The 24,122-nt window shown below is 44.2% G+C and overlaps 2 protein-coding genes and 1 long non-coding RNA gene across 19 annotated transcripts in view; 2 read left to right on the forward strand and 1 right to left on the reverse strand.

Annotated features, from left to right (window-relative positions):
- Window positions 1–245: 245 nt before the first annotated feature.
- LOC149916807 (uncharacterized) lies at window positions 246–10,052 on the reverse strand. The gene is made up of 3 exons (XR_016469121.1): window positions 9,962–10,052; window positions 2,349–2,499; window positions 246–2,242 (listed from the first exon to the last, which is right to left on the reverse strand). It is a non-coding gene; the product is annotated as an uncharacterized LOC149916807 (long non-coding RNA).
- On the forward strand, window positions 3,650–9,070 carry LOC116230371 (dimethylaniline monooxygenase [N-oxide-forming] 2-like). The gene is made up of 9 exons (XM_090146096.1): window positions 3,650–3,853; window positions 4,487–4,624; window positions 4,693–4,881; window positions 5,199–5,361; window positions 5,709–5,854; window positions 6,553–6,752; window positions 7,156–7,508; window positions 7,706–7,775; window positions 8,429–9,070. The coding sequence occupies exons 2-9, from the start codon at window positions 4,493–4,495 to the stop codon at window positions 8,811–8,813; spliced, it is 1,638 nt and encodes a 545-aa protein (XP_090002222.1). The 5' UTR covers window positions 3,650–3,853; window positions 4,487–4,492; the 3' UTR covers window positions 8,814–9,070.
- The window catches only part of PRRC2C (proline rich coiled-coil 2C), a 67,170-nt gene continuing 52,425 nt past the window's right edge, over window positions 9,378–24,122 (forward strand). For 8 of the 17 annotated variants that reach the window (XM_031595678.2, XM_090146080.1, XM_090146079.1 and 5 more), the window contains exon 1: window positions 9,379–9,527. The gene's annotated coding sequence lies outside the window, so the exon portion shown is untranslated. Of the gene's footprint in view, window positions 9,528–9,990; window positions 10,222–24,122 lie in introns of those variants that run through there. The other 9 variants (XM_090146076.1, XM_090146084.1, XM_090146082.1 and 6 more) reach the window with 3 other exon arrangements.

Here is a 24,122-nt window from a genome sequence, read left to right on the forward strand (position 1 = left end):
TGTTATCACTGGCTTCTCTGTTATAGGGTAGGGAATTAAATGCCATGCATAGCTGAGATGTTTGTTATGCAAGTTAACTCCTGACATGCAAGGGAAAAAAAAAAAAAAAAAAAAAAAAAAAGTAGTGAATAAATAAACAGCCTATGCTTGTAGTTTTTTTCTTTAACTTGACAAAGTCCAGTTTTTATTTAGTACTTAGAAAGCCAAAAGTTTTGAAGTTCTTACTGAAAGCTGAAATTGTTCATAGGAAATGCAGTGTTACATAGAAATTCGTCCAACCCCACTTTTCTGCTGACAGCTACTTGCTGCTGACTATTTGTCCCCCAGTGTGCCACTGTGTCCCCAAAGTGCCACTGTCCCCCAGCAGCCAGAAGCATGTCCAAGAGTGGAGGAGCTGGTGCCATTTGGCCACTGTGCCACCAGGCTGGTGACCATGCTGGGATCAAACTGGGGCTTGCAGCAACCCTGCAGCCATCCATCTGTCTGTCTTGAACTTCCCCGGTAGGAAGGCTTTGGGAGGCAGAAGCAAAGCTTCTCTAAATTTGCAGTGTTACAGCTGCATTGGTACCAAAGCTGGTGGTATCTGTCCTGGGGGCAGCAGACAGGATGCACGGGTTTGGAGCAGGCCGTGCACGTTTGACTCTGTTTTTCTAAGAAAGGCAGTGGCAGAGCTCCAAAGATTAGACTCAAATATTTGCAAGGCCAATAAAGAAGGGTAGTTCAAACATGATTGCAAGAAAAATTGGCAGTGTTTTGTCCCTGCGCTGCAGACTATAAAGAGAGTTTCCAGGGCAACTGCTGGGCTTTATGAACAGCCTGGCTGGCATGTAGAAAGGGGGTGGATTTCTTTATTGGGGAAAAAAAAAGAGAGAAGATTAAATGGCTTTAAATGTTCATCTAGTTTGTAAATTAAGAGTCCAGGTAAAGGGAGTGAAAGATTTACCTGCTGTGCAGAGATGTGAAAGACCTCAGTTTGGGAGGGAAACACCAATTCTGTGGATGTGGGATGGAGGGCTGGGCCTCCCTGAGTCTCCACTGGCCATCAATTGCAGCTCTTCTCTTTTGCCATCTGGATTGTTCTTGAAGAACTTGTCCATATAGAATTCACAGGTGCTCAAATAATTAAGGCTGGTGCTTTCCTAGCCAGCAGTACAAACAGCCCAGTGGATTTAAGGGGAATCTTGTCCTTGTGGTTGGCATGGGCAATTCGGGAGGGAACATCAGAGTGGAGGTCAGCTGTGTGCCATGGAGGTACCACCACCAATGGGGAAGATGAAATATGATGGTCTCAAATTGTACCGGTGGAGGTTCAGGTTGGATATTAGGAAAAACTCCTTTTCAGAAAGGGTGTTTGGGCACAGGAATGGGCTGCCAAGGGAAGTGGTTGGTCACCATCCCTGGAGATATTCAAGAACTGTGAGGTGTGGCACTGAGGGATGGTCAGTGGGCATGCTGGAGGCAGGTTGGGGTTGGACTCAGTGATCCCAGTGGTCTTTTCAAACCATAATGCTTCTGTGCTGGAGATATTGTTGAAGGACAACTCAGTTGTCTTCCACAACTGCCCTGAAGAGGAGCTCATTGATACTGTAGCCTTCTACACTAGCTCCCCTGTACTGAAATGCTTTCAGGCTGGGCACATCTTGTCTCTCTCAAATATTTCAGAGCACAGAGATGAATACAGAAATTCATGTGCGTATATATGAGTCTTGAAGGAACTCTGGAGGATCCATCTTGGCAGGACTTGGTGCTTCTTAAAGGACAGGTGGTTTGTCCCCAGTGAACACCAGAAGAGAGGAAAAGGTGGAGGTGAATTCATCTCAGTGTGCTTTGGCAGAACTAGCATTGCTGAGCTAAATACAAGAAACGAGACTTCCCTGTCCTACTGGACAAAGGCTTCCCCCATTTGTTATTGCAGAATGAGACCATGCATCCCTCCCCCTAGAAGTTAAATCCCCCAAGATGCTCTCATCTGTTTCCCAGGCTTCTGTCAGCTGCCTCCGCATTCTGTGATGGAGAAGGAAGTAAAAGAGAAGATAGAGAGCAACATGTGCTGCTCCCTGCGTCTATAGCAGGGGCTGGAAACTGTAAATGCCTGCATCCAGCCTCTTATTTATTTGCTTGTGCTTAGCTGATGTAACCTGTGGTTTGACACTGATATTTTGCGTGTTGAGGGTGGGAATGTATTGATTCAAGGTAGTTGAGACTGAAGCTTGCTTGGGGAGCTGGGGAATTTGCCATGATCCTGAGACAAAATGGCAGATAAATTAATGGTAATACATGCAAATTAATTCAGCAGAATTAAAAAAAAAAAAAAAAAAAAAAAAAGCTGTACACACAAATTATCTCACCTCTCAGCACAGAGATCTGAGTCACAGTGAACTGCTGTCTGAAGGCCTCAGGGTGGAGCTTGGAGGCTGCCAAGAGGTCAAATCAAAGGCTGAGAATTACTGGGAAATGAATGGGGCAAAATTGGGTGTGTTGTATTAATCTGTGCTTCACCTGGAACGCGAAAGGAAGAAAGATGTAGAAGAGCAAAATAGAGGATGGATCAGAATAATTACTATCTAACATAGAACCGTGCAATGTGGTTATTTTATATATTGTATATATTATATATTACAATATATTTATATATTTATATATTATGGTGGGAGGAGAAGCTGTGCATTCTGCTGGGCAGGTGAGCTGGAAGCAAACTTCCCTGTCACTGTGCCTTCCTGCAGTGTACAGTGGAAATGAGTTTGAGAGGAAGCTAGAGGGTGCTGCTGCCTTTCTCACACAGCACGTGATGTCTCTGGGGAGAGCAAAGGCAAAACGAGTTAAAAATAAACTTAAAAAAAAAAAAAACACCACAACCAAACAAGAACAAAAAAATCCTATTTTAAAAAGATCATTTGGAAAAAGTACACCAGGATGCAGAGGAAGCTCAGGTGCAACTTGTGGATGACTGCTGCACGTGAGAAAAGGTGTAGCAAAGCCAGGATCACTCTGCATAAGCTGTGGTGGGCAGGATTTAGGCAAACAAGCAGCCCCCCCAGTGCCTTTCCTAAGAGTGATCCAACTGTTGGGACACAACAGCAATGCAGATGTAGAGCGTGTGACCTCCATTTCTTCTGCCAACCCAGCTGATGCTGGATTCCTCCAACTCATTAAGGTTTGAGCTGTCCTTTGACAAAATCCTCAAAATTGACTGTAGGGTGTACATGGAGTGCCTTGCCCCTTTCATTGGCACCAAGTCCAATATACTGCTTCTGACCAACCCTGCCTGTCCTTCTCCACCTTCCTTGGCGCCTGCATCTCCTACTGGTGCCAGCAGTGGGGCACGTGGGGATGTCTTCACTCACTGAGACAGGACCTTGCAGCCAACCAAGACACGAGTCCCCGCCACCTCCTCCAGTGATAGTGGGTGCCCTCCATTTGTGGAGATTTTACTGCACAGCACGCAGTAGCCCATACTCCCCCAAGCCAGCAGGCAGGCACAGGGAGCCTGGTGGCCCATTGCCCTGGGACAGGATGCAGGGGTCCTCAGGCACAGACATGACCCCAGTATCACGGGTGGAAGTCCCTGCAAGCATGCTGCCTTAGGGATTAAGGTCCATGTCTTTGCTGTGCACGCATTCAAGCACTGGCAGTGGAGTGAGCATGAGTACAAAGGTCAGTGGTGCAGCAGTCCTGTGAGCAGGGCCGGGCAGAATTCCACTTTGCCCTTAAATCCATGCTTGGAGAAGCTCCAAAAGAAGATCAGATGAGCCCTAAGCAGAAAAGGCACAGTGAAAGTTTGCTCTGAATTCCTTTCTGGCTGCATTTTGCGTGTTGTCAAGACAGCCGGCCAGCGGGACTGGCATCGGGGCGGGTGAGTTTGGGGGTTTTATGGAGATGGAGTGGTGACTGGCTTGAAGGCACACTCACTTTGCTATATGGGTTTTGTGCCTGTTCCTGTGGCACAGAGCTGCAGCTGGACGAGAGCATCTGTGGGTGTACTTGAGTCCCTTGCTTCTCCCTGGTCATTTTCTCTGGATTTCTGCACTATCCTCCAGCTCCTATCTAAGTTAATTTAATCTTCAATGTAAAATTGGATGAAAGCAAGTTATAAATGAATCTTTCTTGAGACTGCATGAGTCTGCAGAGATTCGTTCTTTTCATTTCTCTGATTATGCTGGTTTCAGTGTAGCTCAGTTTACACAGCTGAGCTTGCACTTCCTCCCCTGAACCCTGCCTCGCCTGGGTTTCTCGCCTTGCATGTTTTGTAATGCAAGCAGCACTTTCACAACACTGCGCAACTTCTGAATCGCCGCTTCATGCCCCCACCCCATCAGGCATCGTGGCAGTTTTTTTCCTAAAGCCTTTTTCTTTCCTACTTAATGGAAATTAAATACAAAAGCACAAAAGCAAGCCATGGGGGTGGGAGGAAAAGTGCTGTGTTTTTGCTGATTCCTGCTTTCCTCATTTCCTTGTTGGTCACTCTCCATCCCCTTGCTGCCAACAGAACACCATGGTGCGCCGAGTGGCCGTCATCGGGGCCGGGGCCAGTGGGCTGGTGGCCACCAAGTGCTGCCTGGATGAGGGGCTGGAGCCCACCTGCTTCGAGAGAAGCGAGGACATCGGGGGGCTGTGGCGCTTTGCAGTGAGTGAGCTCTGCCTGGTTTTCTTCTTCCCCTGTGCTCCCACAACAGCCCTGCTCGCTTCTCACAGGACAACACAGACTGCGGGAGGGTCTGTGTGTACCGCTCCATCATCAGCAACACCTCCAAGGAGATGTCCTGCTTCAGCGACTTCCCCTTCCCGGAGGATTTCCCCTGTTTCCTCCCTCACAGCCTCTTCTTGGAGTATTTCCGCATGTATGCTCAGCACTTCCAGCTCCTGAGGCACATCCGCTTCAAGGTGGGCTGGGACCGAAAGCAGGAGGGTCTCAGGGGCTGCAAGAGCTGCCATTAGATGGGTGGGACACATTAGATGGGTGGGTGTGAAGCCCATGAGCTCTGCACGCTCCGGGCATCCTCAGTGCAGCCTTTTTGGTTCCATTTTTTAAGTGAGGCTGCTTGAGCATGGACTGCCTCATGGTCCCCATCCTGTGCCCCATGCAGGGGGAAGGTGTAGGTTTATTTTTGCAGTTCAGATGTGAATGGTACCCAAAGGCCCAGCAGCCCCAGCTCTTTGTGAGCACAGTCTCTGATGCTAATGTTTCTGGGCTTTTCAAGACAACAGTTATCAGTGTGAGGAGGCGCCCGGATTTTGCCACCTCAGGCCAGTGGGATGTGATCACTGAGACAGAGGGCATCCAGGAGTCGCACATCTTTGATGCTGTCATGGTCTGCGCAGGAAACTTCCAGAACCCCCACTTGCCCTTGGCTTCTTTCCCAGGTGAGTCCTGCCTCTGCAGTGGGGTAGGCTGGGGTTGTCCCTCTGCTCCACAAAGCTCACCGGCCAAGGCACCTGTGACACTTGCCCCATGAAAATGGATGCGGGCATATCCAGAAATGGATAAACCACATCATGAAGATGCAACAGTGCTGTTCCATGAGGATTTTCTGAGCAGGACCATGACAAGGTTACTCAGAAAAGTGGGAGAAGGTGAAAACATCACAACTACTAGTGGAGCTGAGAGTTCTGTGAGCTTTGCAGCACTGGGCTTGGTTGCAAAGCAGCATGACCAGGGCTTGGCATCAAGTCGGTGCGAAAGTGTGGTGTGTTCCTCACCCTCTGCACAGGTATTGAGACCCGCTTCAGAGGTCAGTACTTCCACAGCCTGGAATACAAAGATGCAGCTGCTTTCCAGGGAAAGCGGGTCCTCGTGGTTGGCATTGGGAACACCGCCTGTGATATTGCTGTGGATATGAGTCATGTGGCTGCAAAGGTACAGCATCATGGTGGGTGGGAAATAGGAGAAGCAGGAGGGAGGTTAAAACCAGGGTTTCTCTCAAAGCCAAGGTTAGCAAGACCCACCACAGGGACACATTTCCTTTTCCTCTGCATGGTTCTTGCTCAACCCTTTCCTGGCATTCAACACTTGCCTTCCCTTCAACCACTCACTCTCTGAGCGAGGCTTCATCACTGCTTTTCCACTTTACTGACACACAGCCAAGCTCCTCCTGTCCCCACTTTCCTCCCTATAAATGTCTACAAGCACACAGAAGATGCTAAAGCACCTTCTTGAACAGAAATACAAGGCTGCTGCACTGCTGTTAGTAGCCACGCTGCACACCTTTGATTTCTTCTCTCTGTTCATCTTGCAATTACAGCTCTATCTTCACCTCTCAGTACCCACAGAAACTCACAATTTTGCTCCCCAAGGGTTTCCTCTCACTTGCCCACTGGGTTTCTCAACAAACAAGCTTTAAATTGAGGCCAATTGAATGAGATTCACAATTTCTGGAGAATTTGGACTATCTGGGAACTTTGCAAAAGCCACCATGAACTGGTTGGTTCATCTGGACACCGGCTGCCTTCGCTGGGACCTTGCTCACAAGCACAGGAGTTGGGATTTGCCACGTCAGGCAAAAATGGAAGTCAGGTTTCTGGGCATGAAGTCCTCAGGCCTGCCTTCTCTGCCAGGTGTTTCTCAGTGCCAGGAGCAGCACGTGGGTGTTCAGCCGGGTGGCAAACCATGGCTTCCCCTGGGACATGCTCAGCACCACACGCTTTAATCACTTTCTCGAATGGCTTCTCCCATCAGCCATCATGAAAAGGATCAAGATTTGGAAGATAAATTCATGGTTTAACCACGAGATCTACGGCTTGGCTTCTGCTAAAAGGTGTTTGTTCTGTGGTGTGTTTTTTTTTTGTTGTTGTTATTAGAATTTATTTTTTAATAGTATGAAATCATCTTTCATTTCAAAGGGTATTTGCAGAATAGCAAACCATCAGAGAGGATTTTTTTTTTCATTGATAATGCATTTAGTATAGCTTCACACTCTTGGGCCTGTTTGCAGCCATGTTGGGTTCTGGGGACTCAGTGATGTCCATGTCCTGGCAACAACTCAACCCCACATCAGGGTGGTTTGCAATGGCTAATCAAGCCACAGGGGGCAGAGATCCAAACCTGAGGCACACACCCCTCACATCCCTCCCAAGCTTTCTTAGGAAAGGCCACAAAAGATATATTGCGTCTCCCTTAGATGCTAACGTTTCTCTCCTTCTTTTTTTTCCATGTGAAAGTTCCAATTTTAATTTCATTATCAATGAAGATCTGCCATTTTGCATGCTCTCTGGAACCATTGTGCTGAAATCGAATGTGAAGGAGTTCACTGAAACTTCCGCCATTTTTGAAGACGGAACCACTGAAGAGAACATCGATGTGGTGATCTTTGCCACAGGCTACAAATTTTCATTTTCCTTCCTTGAAGAGTCGATTTGCAACCCACTCAAAAATAATCGTACCCTCTATAAATGCGTCTTCCCACCCCAGCTGGAAAGGCCAACCCTGGCTGTCATTGGTTTGATCCAGCTGACTGGCGCTGTGATGGTGGGAGCAGAAATCCAGGCTCGCTGGGTGACAGGAGTCTTTGCAGGTGGGAGAGGGACTGCAGGGATAGAGGAGGTGCTGGGGAGGGAGGACAGGTCAACTTGCTGCTCCTGGCACCGTGCTGGGCATCACCACGCTCAGTGTTTTTGGTGAAGGTGCTGGGAGCACGGAATGGGTTGAAGGATTACTAACTGCTCTGCTCATAGTGTTCTGCATGATCTCTGGTCTCTTTACTCTTCTCAGGTGCATGCAAACTCCCTCCCAGCAGCAAGATGATGGCTGAAGTCTCGAAAAAACAGCTGCCAGTCAAAAGGTGTGTGATGCTCCTGTACTTGGGCTATAGTGTGATATGCCTTTGCTTTTCATAAGCAAATCAAGCTGAGAAAAGCTGATCCTCTCTCTTGCCAAACCCTTTCTGCTAATCCATGCTGAGCTCTGGAATGAAACAAACCCTCAGCAATGTGGGGAGGAAACAGCACAGCACCCATAACCTGCAGGTCCCCCTGTGTGTCCTCTACAACCCACCCTCTCTCACAGCACCTCGGCATGGAGCTTTGTTTTCCTCCAGACAGAGGGTGCCATCTCGTGGCTTCTCCCTCCCCAGTCTAGGAAATGGGCAGCGTGGGCTGAAGGCTACATCCCATCCCTAAAGCCCTCTGGAGCCATGTTCAGGGGCAGTTTCCTAGCTCAGGCCACTCTGTGGGTTGTGTTTCAGAGACCACAAGCAGGTTATGAGACAGAGCCTCTTCCTTGCACTATCAGCGCTAGGGCAGCTGCTGATAACCCCGCACAAAGGTTCTTTGGGTGCCTTTAGGTCCCTTCATGTCACCCTACAGCAGCCCGAAGGAGCTCAGCCAACATGTGGTTATTGCGACGTGGTGGCTCTTGCGAGCCCAGAGCTGCGAACCAAAATGGGAACATAACATTCTGTTTGATTTTCTGTATTGATTCTATGCTCCATGGAAGGGATGTGTCTGAGAAGCAGAACTTGAGGTTGAATTTCGTTAGTTACACCAGCGAGATTGCTTCGTGTGCCGGTGTGAAGCCCAGCGTGCTGCGGCTGCTCCTGACCGACCCCTGGCTGGCCCTGGCTGTCTTCTTCGGGCCCTGCACATCCTACCAGTACCGCCTGATGGGACGGGGGCAGTGGAGCGGGGCCAGGGCTGCCATCTTGACGCAGTGGCAGCGGGTCTTGAAACCTTTGAGAACTCGGGTGTTGGAGGACAGCGCTTCCTCACGCTCCTGGCACTGGCTGGGCCTCCTCGCCCTGCCCACAGCACTGGCAGTAGGGTTCCTCCTCTCCAAATATCCCAAGCTGAGGTGGGCTCCCCGTGTAGGACTTATGTTCTAGAAGAGCCCTATGAGGATGCTGCCAACGGGGCGGTGTTTGTGGGTCCAGTGTGCGTGGGACCTCACCCCCCTGTCCCTGTCTGTGGTTGAAATGCAGCAGGACAGGACTGCGGGGAGCTCTGGGATGAGGCTGAAGGGCACGGGCCTCCTCAGCACTGCGGACTGGGGAACGGCAGTTGTGTCCGTATGGAAACTTCTGGGAGGGGCTAGCCGGAAATAAACCTCAGCGAGCTTCTAACGGTGCTACGCACGGTGGGGTTCCATGTTTTTACTAACGTGTTGACTAAATGGCGATGGGGATTGGGGAAGGGCGAGGCGGCCTCACGGCTTTGCGCCACGGCACGCCGCCAGCCCACCCCGCACACAGACAAGGGTGCGGGAGAGCAGAGGGCGCGCACGCCGCGCCTCCCGCTGGGGGGGAGCCGACACTTCCGACCGCTCGGGGGCGCTCGCGGGCTCCGCGCGCCTCCCGGACTGCGGCACGGCGTGAGGTCACGTGGGCGGCGGCGCGAGGGGTGGCGCGCGCGCGCGCAGCGCGGTGAGGTCAGACGTCGTTGGCGCCGGCTTGGCCGCCCGCCATCTTGGCCCCTGTGTGGAAGCGGCTGAGGCGCGGCGTCGCGGCGCCGGGAGCGGCAGCGGCCTCGCCGAATCCGGGAGCCCCGGGGAGCGCGGAGTGGGGGAGGCCGGAACGCCGGCCCGCCGCGCTGCGCGCCAGGTGAGAGCAGCCGCTTCCTTTCTCCAGCGGCTTTTCGCCGGCCGGTGGTGAGGAACCGGCGCCGGGAGGAGCGGCAGAGCGGCCTGCGCCGCATGGCCTCGGGCGGGGGCGGCTTCCGGCCGGCCTGGCGGCGGTGCTGAGCGGCCCGCGGCCTGGCGAGGAGCGGGGTCCGCGCGGGGCCGCGGCCGGGCGGAGGGAGGGAGAGAGAGAGAGCGGGAAGGAAGGAGGGAGGGAGGCGGCGCGGCGCTGGGCCTGCAGCGGGCCGGGCCGCTGGGCCGCAACGCAGCGCATCGCCGTCTGCGGCCGGCCGCGCCCCGCAGCGGGCGCAGCGCCGGGCCTCGCCCCACGGCCGGGCTGCGGGGGCCGCTTCCCGATCCACGGCTCCCCGTTTCTCATCTTTTTTCCCCATTTCCCGTCCCTTTTTCCATTTCTACCTTCGGTTCTGTTTCCTCCCTTTCTCTCTGAACGTCTCCGTGCCTTTCTCGGGGGATCCCCAGCGTTCGTGCTCTCTTTGTGGCACTGATTCTTCCTCCCGAGATCCCCCGGGGGGAGGCTTTTTTCCTGCGGCACGCTGGGCGCTGCGGCTTGGTTTCCTAACTCTGAAATATTCATCCACAGTTCTGGAGGTGCACAGTAAAAGGCTGCTGCTGCTGGGTTATTTCTCTTAGATGTGAGCGAAGCACCTTTGGGAAAGGTATTGTGGCTTCTGCTTTCAGGGATGAGGTTTGTAGGAGTGGGGTGGAGAGGGCTGGGGGGGGGAGTTTAGCGATTAAATCATGGTGTGAGCGTGTTTAGATGACATGGCTAAAATTCAAGTAGGTGGTCTTCAATGAGCGCAATGGGAGCCATCACACACGGATACAGATTGAAATTTTGGGGCTAGTTTCCAGCTCAGGCCATCTTTGTGGGGGAATCAGAGCATGCATGAGAGCCTGGTGCTGGGAGTTGTAGGGAATGCTGTGTGGTTTCTTTTCCTTTTGTGTCTTGGGCATGCATTTTGTAAGCATGTCCCTTTGTGAAAGGTCTTGAACCCTTTCTCATTGGAAAAGGGCTGATTTTCCTTATCATTTTTTGGTTACTGGAGTCAGCTGGGTGTACTAGTAGAAATAAGCATTATTTCAAGCAGAAGGAGTGGTTGTTTTTTTTTTTTTTAATCGATTTGTTTCTTGTGGTGTGGGATATCAGGCCTACCCATTGTCTAGCTTTAAGAGCTGTGCTTGGACAAGAAACTGCATTTTAATGGGGGAGGAAATGGGACGTGATCTCATCTGTCCATCAGGAAAAAACGAAAGGATAGCCTTATAATACTGAGTGCCAGGAGATGAATGGTTCTCAAATTCCTTTGAATCATAAAACACAGAGAACTTTTCTTCGTTATTAATATTGGGACCCTTCCCCAGGGTCTTTCCTGGGACTAAGGAACCTTTAAGTTTTGAGAGCTCTTTGGACTTAGAGTTCAATGAAGAGGCGTTTTGTCACTCAGTATTGGGCTCAGTGTGTAAGGTTATGGCTGCTGTGATGCAGGTGTATTAATTAAAAGTGGCCATGTGAGCTGAATTGGGAAGTGGCATAGGCCAGTGCTTGTGTATGGCCACCAGGACTGGTTCCTGTCACCTGAAGCACCACCCTACTGTATATGTATTTTGTACATTAGGTGTTGCTTTGGTAAGTAATAGCTTGTAAAATGTGTGTAAATCAATATACAGTCATCTTGGCTAGTCTTCTGCAGATATTTTATTAATATCAACCTGTAGTTTCTTTACTTTTGTTTAGACTTAGTAACTGGAGCCCTAGCTTTTTGTAGGAAAACCTTTACAAATAGTTGCATCTGTTTACAGCTGTAATTTCCTTGTTGCAGTACTTGTTTGATGGTACAGATTTATGGAATGCACTTTCTTTAGGAAGGTTAAACGACCCACAAAGAACAGGGAAGAGATGGTACTTTCATCAAAAGATGAGAGAGCTCTTATTCAGGTTTTGTTCTGTCTGAATGGATTTCTTAGATTAATAAAATGAAAGAATGTAAGGCAAAGCAGTGGATATGTTGGTGGGGTTACACAAAGTGCAAGCCCCTTAGTCTGGAGTATTTCCCTAGTCAGCTGTGGGAGTGATGTGAAAGTGGAGAGAGGGTGGAGAACAATCTAAATACCATATAAGGCTGATGTGGATAAGAGGCTTAGATGTGGAAACAGAAAGGAAAAGGTAGCTCTCGCAGGAGGATTAAACCCATGCATAGTGTGCTCTTGCAGAGGTACAAACCCTTGTATAGTGCATTTTGGATAGTGATAGGGCAAGGGGGAATGGTTTTAAACTGAGACAGGGGAGGTTTAGGTTAGATATTAGGAGGAAGTTTTTCAGACAGATTGTGGTGATGTACTTGGAACAGGTTGCCCAAGCAGGTTGTGGATGCTTCATCCCTGGAGGCATTCAAGGCCAGGCTGGATGTGGCTCTGGGCAGCCTGGTCTGCTGGTTGGCAACCCTTCATATAGCAGGGGATTGAAAGTAGATGATCATTGTGGTCCTTTTCAACCCAGGCCGTTCTATGATTCATTGGAGGTGGGAGTGAGGAAGACAGATGTTCCTGTAGTCACTGAAGGAAGAATGGGACAGAGGCCAATTATAGTAATGGAGGATTTGAAGGGGGAAGAAAACCTCCGCCCTGGAAATGCAGCACCTTTCCACTAGTTGGGGATGGATGCTGGGCCTGTAATGACGGGACCACAAGTGGTATTTTACTGGTAGAACCAGTTGTTCGTCTTCAGTACTGAATTTTTTCTTCACTCAGTTTCATGCCCTCGTTTGTGGGTTGTTGGTGGGCCTTCTTTTTTTTTTCAGGACTGGGTTTCACAAAACCTTGTGGAAACTTTCCATGGGTGAAAGCAGGTGTAAAAAGAAAAGCTGAGATTGGTGTGAGGAGGTGAGGGAGATAATACAGTGTGCACGTGTTTGTGAAATGCAAATGGGGTGGACTTAAAAATAAATAAATAAATGCATAAAGAGCAGAGGAAGATGAAGTCCTAATAAAAATCAGATGAAGACAGCTTTTATGTCTATGAAGAACAGGCTAACAGAAATAGACTGTTTTTATTCCAAATACCTCAGCCATTACATAACATTCTAACTAAACAGTAATGAACTAGTCTATTACAGATTGCAGCGTATTAGAGGGAGAAGCTTTGTGTCATCATATTGTTTTCCTGTATCTGATAACATCTTGATTAATGATTAAATTAGAGTGCAGAATTGCATTGCGTATCTTCTATCTCAAGTATGATAGTGGTCAGTTTTAACTGATGTGTTTTTGAAGATAACTTGAGCTGTGTTTTCAGAGATTTGCAATGCCAGAGGCAGAAATTACTGCATTTTACATTTGGGTACATCTGCTGTGAAAGTATTGGATCACCTGGTATTGGGTAACTGAGAAAAGATGATCTTAAATATCTCTTTAATTGAGAGTACAACTGACTTCTCACTGACAGGGCAGATCTACTTCATGTTTAGGTAGCTAGGATGTAAGTTGTAGCTCAGCATGCTCTGAGGTACCAAATGGATTTTCATAGTAAAACTGCTGTGGCTAGGTTGCCCATTTTTGCCACTGTGCTTGCTTCTGTTGGCACATCAAACTTCTCTGCTTAAGAAGAAAACAGTTTCATGCTGTCCTCATTCAATCACACAAGCGATTTCAGTTTATTTTTAGTATTAATGTTTCTGTAAGTATGTGATCTTCATATTTCCAGATTTTTAGTTTGTAAGCTTTTAAAATTATAGATGTGCATTTAAACGGTATGTGCATACATATGGCTTATTATTTGCAAATGAAACATTTGTAAGCTGTCTTTCTTTTTTCACTTTATTTAACTGCTTTGAATCTTCAGCCTAGGTATAACTGCAGGACTGTCTTCATCTTTCCAGAAGAATAACTTTGTTTCAGAAGCCAGTGGTATTTCTCCCAGCTTAACACTTGATAAGTTACAGGACTTGGGTGTTTCTTCCTTTTCAAAGTAACCATCTATTCCACTGGGAGACCTTGCTGTCTTCGGATCAGTGCGCTGACTCTTCCATTTGGCCAAAACTAAATTTCTGTGTTTACAGGTCTTGTTTTATAATACTTCTAAAAACAGCTGTGCTTCCTTTGCAAGTGTATCTAAATGTGTATTTGTGAATACATCAAAAATATTCTGATGAGGTGGAGCAGTAACAAATTTTCTTTTGCAAATAAGAATAAATACTCTGCAGGAAAAATGCATTCTATTAAGAGAAACTTGCCTTTTTCTCATGGTATGGCTACATGATTAATTTACTGGATTCACCTTGATTAGAAAATGTTTTTTATGCCACATATCAAGCTAGCTGCAGGGACAGAACTTTGTAGTATGCACTTAGCTTTGGATTCATAATAGATTTTAATTGTGGTTTTGATAGTGTATTGAGACTTCTTGACTCTTTACCTCCTTTTGAAAGCAGAGCATCAAGGGATTGTGTTAGTTGTTTTTGGTAAACAAAGAACCAAGAGAAACTGAAAATATTTGGCTTAATCTGGTGTAATTTGACAGATGAAAGCTAACTTTCATACTTAGATTAATTTTCTAATGATGAAAGTCCTATACATAAATTAGGTATGCCAATGAGGCTTTTCTAATTTAGCTCATTGTTTTTATTTTTAAATAATGAATGTGGTCTAAAGCAGAGGGCTGAAGCTGACCCTTAATTAAGCAGCATTGTCCAGTCATTGGTGTGATTTTCACAGTTGCTTCTCTTACATAACGAGCATTGCTTTGGATACAGGATGCCATCAGCAACAACCACATAAGCAGAGATGAAGGGCATAAGAGGCTGACAGTAATGAACTGGACCAGACCAAGGCTTGTGAAAGAGCAAACTACCTTTTTATGCACAGGAGTAAAGTTTTCTTTGTTGATGATGGTGATGATAATCTGTGGGCATGTGGCATCCCTGACTCTAGCTGTCACAGTGGGAACTTGTCTTACATTGTCTTAAAGACGAGTAAGATATAACATCTCCTAATACAGAGGAGAGATTGTGGTTTTAGCTATATAAATCAATTTAGAAGTATGGTGGGAGTTACAGGCAACACACATCTGGAGTATTAAAGAAGGTGGGAATTTTTAAGGGTTGTGAAAGAAGCTTAAGACAGGTTTACTGACTAAAATAACTGTCAGTGAACTGTGTTTCACCATGTTAAGGATATACAGAGCTTTGTATAAAATTTTATGTTCCTACTGTTAATGAATTTCCTTCCATCTTAAGGTTGCCATCTTCAGTAACAAAGGTACCTTGAGAATGTGAAGGGAAAGATGTTGGAATAGTAGCTACAGAAGAAAAATTCATTTTGGCACATGTATTCTAAAGAGAAATAAAAATGGTCAAGATTTAGCCCCACTGTAGTTCTTATGCATTTATAAAATGTTCTGCAAGAATTCATGACCAGAATACCTTGCCTGAACACTGTTTCAAAGCAACATCTTACTCATTTCTGAAGTAAGGAGCTTTAAATGTAATGATCTGTTACTTAAAATTGATCTCTGAATGGAGACACTGAAAAAATGTTTTGCTTAAAAACTGACAAATTTTTTAGTCTGGATTATCCACAGCAAGGAACAACCTGGCTTTACTTTTGTCTTTTTATCTATCCTGCCCTATTCTGCTGTCTGTTCAATGTGGGGTGAGTAGGAAGGGTAGGAAATATGTCTCGTTTGGCATATGGGTAGGAGGTCTCATTTGGCTTTTAGAAATCACCACAAAGACTTTCTTATTTGAGCCTAGGCAGTAGTTGAGGCATACTGGAGAGGCAAAAGTGCTACCAGTTTAACACCATTGCGTTGTTTCAGAGTCTGTAAGAAAGCACAAGGGTGCTTGCAGTAAGAGTATTAGATCAGAGGGGAAAAATGAAGTAGTAGAGAGATGGGTGACTTTAAAGGGCTTCTACTTCCACTCATTTGGGTTGAGAATCTGGTCTGTTGTCACGTACCTATTGATTATCTTTCACCAGCTTCCTAGAATGAGATATTTTTCACCTGACTGTGTGGCTGACTTAAGGAGCTGACCCTTGTGCAGCCCAGCTCTTGTTTCAGGTAACTTATCCCAGCCAGGCTTCTGCACAGGAACACATCCTGCATGCTGTTAAGTCTGCATCTGGAGTCAGAGCTGCTGAAGCGCAGCTGGAACAAAACCATGCCTTGCTTCCTGTGTATGTTTAGAAATGTGAAGGAATCCAGTAACGTGTAGACTTCTTGTTCATACCTTTTTACTGTAGGGTGCAAGCAGATTTTTTAATTATTCTTGCAAATGGATCCTCAAACCCATCAATATCACCAGTTTTGCTTAATCTTTATGGTTTTCCATACCTTGAAATTTAAGCAGAGTGGTGCTGACCGTCTGAGTGCTTTCAGCACTCATTGAAGTAGTCACAGGGATGGCTGGCTGTCATCAGTAGCCTTGCTTCTCTAGCAGGTCAGATGTGGGCTTCCCCTTTGCTCCTCTGTTATCAGGCATGCTGTTCTCAGCAAGCAGAACAGTGCTACTTGGGGTGCCACTGACAAGGAGACTCCCCATGTTGCCTTTGCTATGCCTGGGGACAGTGGGCATGCCAGGAGTTCTGCCTTCCCAGGCTTCTGCTAGATGCTGTGGTGTAGTTGAGCAAGAAACAAAGTGGTACTTGTGACAGCATGTTAAGTGCTGTTGTAATTTAACAGACCGTTTGTGATCTTAAACATTAACAGATGCTTTTACAGAAAGCAGCTGTGGTCAGAATAAACTGACCTGGATTAGTTTGTGAGAAGCCTAGTGTACAGTTTAACTTTCTTTTTCGATTAAAAATAACTGATAGGTGAGACAGGTTGTGTTCGTTCTCTTTAATCAGTGAAACTTGCTGCCTACTAAACTACTATTTGAGTGCTGTTCTTTTAATGGCAGGTATATGGATTGTTTCTGCAAGAATTTGCCTTATTTTATTCACTTATCTTTTTCTCATATAGTCAGCAAATTAGTTCAAGGGCTTTGAAGTATTCTCATTCTTCTTAAATAATGGAAATTTCTTGAATAAACTCTTGAAAATCTTAAAAATAAAAATCTTATTTGGCATCTGTGAGTTGAAAAGCTAGTTGGGTGAAAGCGCTCGCATTGTTCTGTTCCCAGAAGTAATGAGAATGCATCTCATTATGATGTTCTCCTTAATTGTATAGAAGCTGTTCTTACATTTTTTTTTCCTGGTCCTGGCTCCCTTCCAGCACTTCAGAAGTCCTGCTGCAATTAAAAATGTACAATTTGGAAAAGTTTCTTAGCAAACTGCGTGAAACTGGGGAAGCAAAAATCTGTCTCACAAAAAACGTGCTTTAATACTTAGTGGCAGAGAAATAAAGATTTGTGAAGGTTAGTCTGGCTAATTAGGAGCGCTGTAGCTTGCCTTAAAATTGAACACTGAAGAGATTTTGGATCTTAGATTTACAGAAACATACGTTCTTCGTTGGAATGTATTTGGTAATCCTGCAGAGCATTTAGTTTATTCTAATTTATGTTTGAGGTTTATGAGAAAGAGGCAAGAATAGCTTAGTAGTGTTAGTGCCTGAGCTGCATGCTGTGCTAGTTCTGGCTTATGTGTGGCACGCGCTGTCAGTCTTCACTGGAATCTCTTGAAATAACCTTCTGGCAAAGAAGCTGCTTAAATGTACTTTGGTAATTTGAAAACGTGGTACTTGTAGGAGAACTTGTATTAATGCAATGCTTATTAATGGTTGTAATTTTTCTTGAGTTGTGTTGATGATACTGCCTGAGAGGTGGAACAGGAAGGTGTGGTTGGAAGTTTAAGAGTAAAATTTTTGGAAAAATGTAGGTCCTGCTTTTATAGCTTTTGTTATTTAATTTCAGGTAAGTGTAAGAATTATCTTTGCTACTGTTTTGAAGTTCTGGAAATAGTTTTGGACGAGACAATCAAGAGTGAAATCTTTGGAGTTCTAAGTTTATCCTCTATTTGGATTGAGGATGTGACATTTATTTAGGGATATTTATTAATGTGATATTGTTGATATAGTAGTTGACCTCACTTTAAGAAAAAAAAATGTGGATGTGTCTTTAAAATAGAAATTATTTTTTTTCCTATATCGAGAATTTAAATAGATCAGCACACAGACTAGAAAGAGTGAAAACTTCAGTGGAGAGACAGGGGAGTGTTAGTCTGAAAAGATGTTTCCTTGGTGGTTTTAAACCACCCATACCTCTGCTGCTGGTGAGCGGGGCTTTGTGCTCTAGGCTCCCTTGGCTGCCTGTTGCTTGGGAGCATCAATTGCTCTCTTAGGAGTCCTGTTCTGTGGGGACTTGCTGCTGCCTACCTCCATGTGGTGGTAGGTAGCACTGCCATTTGGCAGAGAACAAACACCAGCCTGCTTTTTCCTTAGGAGCTACAAAGTATAAGTTGCTGTCTGCTGGTGTGTTTCGGAATGGTAAGAGAGAAGCACTAAGAAGTTACTAGACGGTCTGAGCTAGTTTGATTCATAGGGTGAGATCTGAAGGCTTAACTCTGTTCGTGTAAGAATTCACTTCCTATTATGGTCAATGGGAATTAGATGCCTAAAGGTATTTGGGAGATCATGGCTTTCATGTGAAATTTAAGCCGAAATTTAATTTCAGTTGTCAGCCTTTTCCAGTGAGAGAGGTGATACCAGTGCTTTGCTCCTCCAGCTTTTTTCTTTTCTTAGAAAGGATGGTTGGTTTTGTTTGTTTGTTATGAAATCACTACTTAACTGTCTTTATGCTTCCTAAGTGGAGGTGATTTCAAGTCTTGAATGTTACTGCAACCATAAGGATTTTCTCCGTATCTTAGGAGAGAGCCTTATTTCTAGTTTCAAGAGAACTTGCATACTTGCATTGCTTTGGTGTGTGGCCATCTCTTCACAAGGATGACAGTGGAAGAGTTAGGTAGTCATTTTTGAGCTATGCTTTGGTACTGTAGCAACCTTTACTGGTTGAGCATATCTCAAAAGCATGGCTTTTTGTTCTTTGATAATCTGTAACGTGCGTTGTTTTATGGCTTCCGAGGACAGTTTTATACTACTTAAGTTCTTCACTGGTAACACTTAGTACACTTTTAGATTTGAAACTCTTCTTGTGATAGAGGTAGCTTTGCATCTCAATTATGGAAGAATCTACAGCCTGAAGAGTACCTGTGCAGTTATAAAGCTAAAGCAGGCAGAAGTATTAAATCTTCTGCATGTAGAATAGCTAAGAGCTGAGTAAATTTAAGTGAGATGCTTTATTTCAGGATTTTGGTTATGAGAATGGTTGTGTTAGTTTTTGAGCACCTCTTCACATTATCTCCCTCCTTTTAGAAGGTAAAAGTGTTGTGCTTGTGAACAGCATCTTATACTAACTGGGGTAAAACATGGAAGAAAAGTGACGTAATTATTGAAAGTACTGAAACCCAATGCTTTAAGTAATATTTAGATAGTGTTTGTTAAATTAATGAACAGCTTCACGTGATACTTTGAACAAAATTATCCTCAAACTAAACAAAATGAAAACTGTCCCTTTTCCTTTCTTTCCCCAGATATCTTAAGCAGCTGTACTGGCACCGTTCTGCCCGTGAGGGGGCAGGACCATGAACTCTCCATGCCCTGGGTAAAATTCAGAAGGAGAAGAGTTCAGAAAGAGTCCAAGAATTATTAATTACTATAGCTAAACAAAATAGCCATGTGATACATGGAAATATTTGATGTGGCTCTGACAGTTTTATTACCAGTGAGGACTGTTAAGTGAGCTGTTCATGCAAATACCCTTAAATATTTATTCAGATCTGTGAATGGAGACAGACTGGATGTTTGCATGGCTGCCATCCTTTCTATCTTTGGCTTTTGACTCCAGCCAGCTCTCTTAACTCATATTTCCTTTTGTTCTTAAGAATGCTCTGAAAAAAAGAAGTAGAAAGAAGTTTGTTGTGTCCTGAAATTTTATTTTAAAAAGTGTTAGTCACTTCTCCTAGTGCCATCTTATATTTGAGAGAACCTAATGAAAGTTCCCTTCATACTTGTGGCTTGTTGCTAGTTGTGCTGTTGTTAGGCCATGTTCAAGGTGACACTGTTTTTCACAAGACTGTTCGACAAGCTGCCCTACAGTTTAAGGCTGCAGAAGTTTTGCTTGCTCTACAGATCTCTAGTTTGAACTAACATACGATTTGCAGAACACTTTGTTATTGCGTACACTTTTTGTAAGTGGCTAATTTTGGTTTTCATTGCTTGTTGTAGTAACTCTGTTTTAAAATGTAGATCTTTGCCTCAACTGATGCAGGCATATTTGTGGATGCGCATTTCTGGCATCTACAGACTGCATTTTTTATAAAATGCATAAGATGGGGTGATGTCCTCAAGTGACTGTCTGCTGTCATGAACTGTTTTCCACCCAGCACATAGCTTGTTTTGGTTGTGGTTTTTTTTTTTCCCCAAACATTAATAGGCTTTGAAGGCAAGTAATTTGAAGCAAAGCCTGCTTGGTTTCAGTTTTATCTTACAGAATGCTTTGGTTCTGAGGAGAACAACTCCTTGATTTTTCCATTTGAGGGTCATTTGCAGTACTCTCTCCAGCATGCCCAGTGCTTAGGACATTGATCTGTGCTGCAGTTCTTCCTCAGAGATGGTGAGTGCAGAAGAGATGGTATTTAAGGGCTTTTCTTTTGTACTTGGACACTAACCTTTGTGACCTTTATGTTGAGCACTCTTCAGGCTTGACTGAAAATCAGGGAGCCCGAAATCTAGATGTGTGGAAGAGAAGTGAGGATGGAATTATTCACCTGACTTTCAAAGTACATAAAATTTGATCTAGATGTTGTTCGAGAGTGGGTTGTAATGAGATCTATCCAAAACTCTCTGAAGATCTGCAGAGCTGCTGTTCTAGTAGATGACAGACCTATGTAGTTTGTCTGAAGTACATTAAATAGAAGCTCAAAAGTCTCCAAAATCCTTACAGTAATTTTCAGCCTGCTTAACAATGATCTACTTGACAATGAATGCTGCTGCAAAATATCTTTTTAAAAAAAAAAATCCTGACCTCAGAGGCTATTCTATTAGGTGCTTTGATTTGACAGAGCGTTTTGCTACTTAAGTGTTATTAGGGAGGTTTTGTGGCTTATTTTCGTGTCATATCAAGCTGCCTGGTGCTGAAGCTGTAAGGAGTTCTTTGTTTTGGCCATTTATCCCACTATATTGCTTTTTTTAGTAGAAATTGCTCCTGCAAACTATAGTCCCAGAATGATGCTTTGCGCACTAGAAAGTTGTAAGTATGAGGGCAACAATAAGAGGTTTCTAGTGAATGTGTGGTGTTCATTAACGTGTCGAGGTGAAGTCAGTACGTTTAGTTGCAATACTATTCATCATTTGTGTTCAACCTTCTTTTTGTGTAATTACTGATGATGTGGTTTTGCACAACAGTATTAATTTGTAAAATAATATGATCCTTTTACATAATATGCTATGGATAAGGCATGAGGAAAGCTTTCTTAGGTTTCTATTGCACAGAATCTGGATTCTAAATGATGATGGTGACAGTTTTTCAGGATAGCCTATAAACGTTCAAAACTTACTGTCTAGTTGCAGATAATGCTTAGGTGTTACACTTGTGAGGAACTGCCTTGAAATGAAATCCTTTCTTTCTAGCTGATGCTTCTGATGCCATGTTATCTGGGGTATCGAGTGCAGATCTTATTGAGATATCAGGAATGCTCTTTCAAAATTAGAAACACTGAATTTAGGAAATCTGCTTCTTAATATCCATTCAGCATATGGCAAGAAAGCTTTGTGTTTTTTTTTCCATTGTACTTTTTTTAGTTTCAAAACTTACCAGGACCACATTCTTCAGTGTGCCCAAAATAGAGCTATTCTAAAAAAGAAAGTAGAGTTGAAAGCAGATTCAAGTGACAAATTTGTACGTGAGGCTTTTTGCTTCTAACTTCTTTTCTAGTGTGCTTAAAATTAGAATAAGATGTTATGAAAAGTCTTTCTGGATTTGTTTCTTGTTTTCTGGTTTGAGAGGTGCTAACGTGTCCCGGTTATGAAGAAACTTTCATATCATGTTGGGTTGTTTTTTTTTGTTTTTTGTTTTTAAAGTTTCCCACTTCACAGATGGGTATTTGAGGCACTGAGAATTTCAGTTCCTATGAAATACACAGCAGGTTTGTCTTGAATTATGTGCCTCATCTTACGTCATTACAGCTTTTCCTCTCCAATTCAGCCAAAATACGTCTTTGGAGTGGAAGCGATGGGATGAGCTATTCTGAGTTATATAGGGAATATGGGAATGATGCTATCTAGTTAACATTTTTGAAACTTCCAAATTATGTAAAGTTTATGCATGAATTGCCTGCTGTAAGTGACTGAATGCATGAAGGCTAAACTGAGGAGGATATCCTGAGCTGATTGGACTGTGTAGAAGATGAATGTAATTTTGCTGAAGAAGTCTCTTGACGTGTTATGCTTATGTCCAAACAACAACTGAAACAAAACAAAACACAGAAGATTTTGCTTAGAAGTTTACAAGTGGATTGTATAAAGTACAGTTTTTAGATATTTTCATGCAGCCACCTGTGCTTACCTCAGCTAGAATGGGATGCCTGGGAAATAGAATAGTAATCTTTCTCTCAAAACTGAGGAATGGTATGTTGTGCCTCAGATATGTACAGAAACATGTTCCTCAGGAGCCCATAACAAAGAAAATGAAGTTATTTCCCATGGCAGTGGTAAGAGTTGATCTATGTTTTGCCAGAAACTTTTTACTTGAAGTTTTATGTAACTCTGTTCCCTTTTTCCAGAGATAACAAAATGTCATAACTTAGACAAAATGCTTTTCTGTATTCGAATGTAATTTTGTGAAACTGTTTTTTTTGTATGTGTAATAAAACCACAGAACACTGATATGGACATGGTAGAAGACGGAGAAGAAACTGGACAACAGCTGCTGCTGAGTTACGATGTTAAATGTTTTAAACTCCTTACCATTCCAGTCCTAGAAAAGTGACCTCAAAAATCTTCTCTTCCTTGTTTAATCACAGAAGAATTCTTTTCCAAAGTGGAAGTAAGATCTTTCCTGATATGCAGTTTATCCTTATCAAAAACTTTATCAAATGTACAGAGATGTGAATCATCATTATTCCAAACAGCTTGTTTGGGGAGAATCTGACATGATCAGGAGAATGAGGAGTTTGGTAGAAAAGGTCTGTGTGGAGTGGGAAATTTTCCTGTTTGCTGTTCTATGTTAATGTTTTAGAAATAGGATTCTTCAGTCACAGTCCGTGAGAATTCATACTGCATTCAGTTTGTTCTTCCTGACTGTAAGTATCTCAGAGGGTAGGAGTAAATGTTCCTTAATGGTGGGTTTCAGGAAATCAATAGTTCTGGACATAATGATGGCTACTTACTGTGCTGATTTCTGTACGTGTGCTTGAGGTCACTGCAGGATCTAAATAAGCCAGCAGATTGCAGTCTGAAAAAAGATTCATGCAGAAATTACAGTAATAATTTTAATATGCAGGTCTTAAGGCCACAGCAAAGGTCAGTTGTGTTATTTGATAACGTTACTAAGTGTCCGAAGGGTAATCTTTGCTCCAGGAGAGTTTGGGAGCACTGGCCCTCCTTTAATTATCCATGGAGTAACTGTAGTCCTTAAAAATGAATCACTGATTTGCGTAAGTTTCTTCATAGTGCACTAAACCCTGCCAGCTGCTGGTATTGCTTGCGCTGCTGCCTGTCCTTCTGTTTGCTGTCATGGTGATGATTTCATTCTTGGAAATGTTTTTTTATGTTGCTGCTGTTCAGAGCTATACAGCTGTTGTTGTGTTCTTGCTTTTAAAGCTTTGATTAACAGAGTTCAGACTCACCTCTACTTTACTGATAATAACAAAATATATAAATACCAGGGAAAATTTAGTATCAGTTGCTGAGTCTGGTGCTTGCCAACCAAAAGCATAATTGTATGTACAAGTTAAATATGTTTTATGTTCAAGTGCCTTATGGATGGTATTAAAGAGGGAATGATTCTGATTTTTTCCTGTATATGAATGCAGTAGGTACAAGCGAAGTTGGAGTGAAAAGGCACAGAACTTGGACTGAGACATGGGCTGGAATTTTATTTCATCTGGCTTTATTATATAGCTTGAAACCAGGCAGTTATATCTTTATAACTGTTATTAGATGGCACTAGGGTGCTTATTCAGTGTATGACATGGAAGATATGCTTGTAAAGAGACAGATAGACTTCTCAAATGGAGTGTTTGTCACCCTTCACTTAAATACCTGGTCTAAAGTCTAATTTTACCAGTATATCTTGTCTGGCAACTAGTATCAGGTTTAAATTCACTTAAATGTGAATGTATTAACTAGCCTAATTTGAAAGAATACTGTTTGCAGTGCTAGATCTGCTTCCTGCAAAGCAGATTCCTGAGGAATGTGCAATTTTAAACAAGTATTATTTTTTGGACAGATAAGGAATGGCCTGCCAGCCATACGTAAAGTCTGTGTTCTGGTGGGCTGATATCAGCCTGCTTCCAGCCTGTCTTTCAAGTTTCTGGATAATATGAGGATGCTGACCAGTCTAGCAGA

This window comes from Phasianus colchicus, chromosome 9 (assembly GCF_987193195.1).
Source record: "Phasianus colchicus chromosome 9, bPhaCol1.hap1.1, whole genome shotgun sequence".
Taxonomy (NCBI): Eukaryota; Metazoa; Chordata; class Aves; order Galliformes; family Phasianidae; genus Phasianus; species Phasianus colchicus.

What these genes read in the sequence shown, in the direction of transcription:
- LOC116230371 (XM_090146096.1), top strand. Translation starts at nt 4,493, where the DNA reads ATGGTGCGCCGAGTGGCCGTCATCGGGGCCGGGGCCAGTGGGCTGGTG. An exon ending in GCCCTTGGCTTCTTTCCCAG is followed by an intron (nt 5,362 to 5,708) that starts GTGAGTCCTGCC and finishes CCCTCTGCACAG; the next exon opens with GTATTGAGACCCGCTTCAGA. An exon ending in AAACAGCTGCCAGTCAAAAG is followed by an intron (nt 7,776 to 8,428) that starts GTGTGTGATGCT and finishes GCTCCATGGAAG; the next exon opens with GGATGTGTCTGAGAAGCAGA.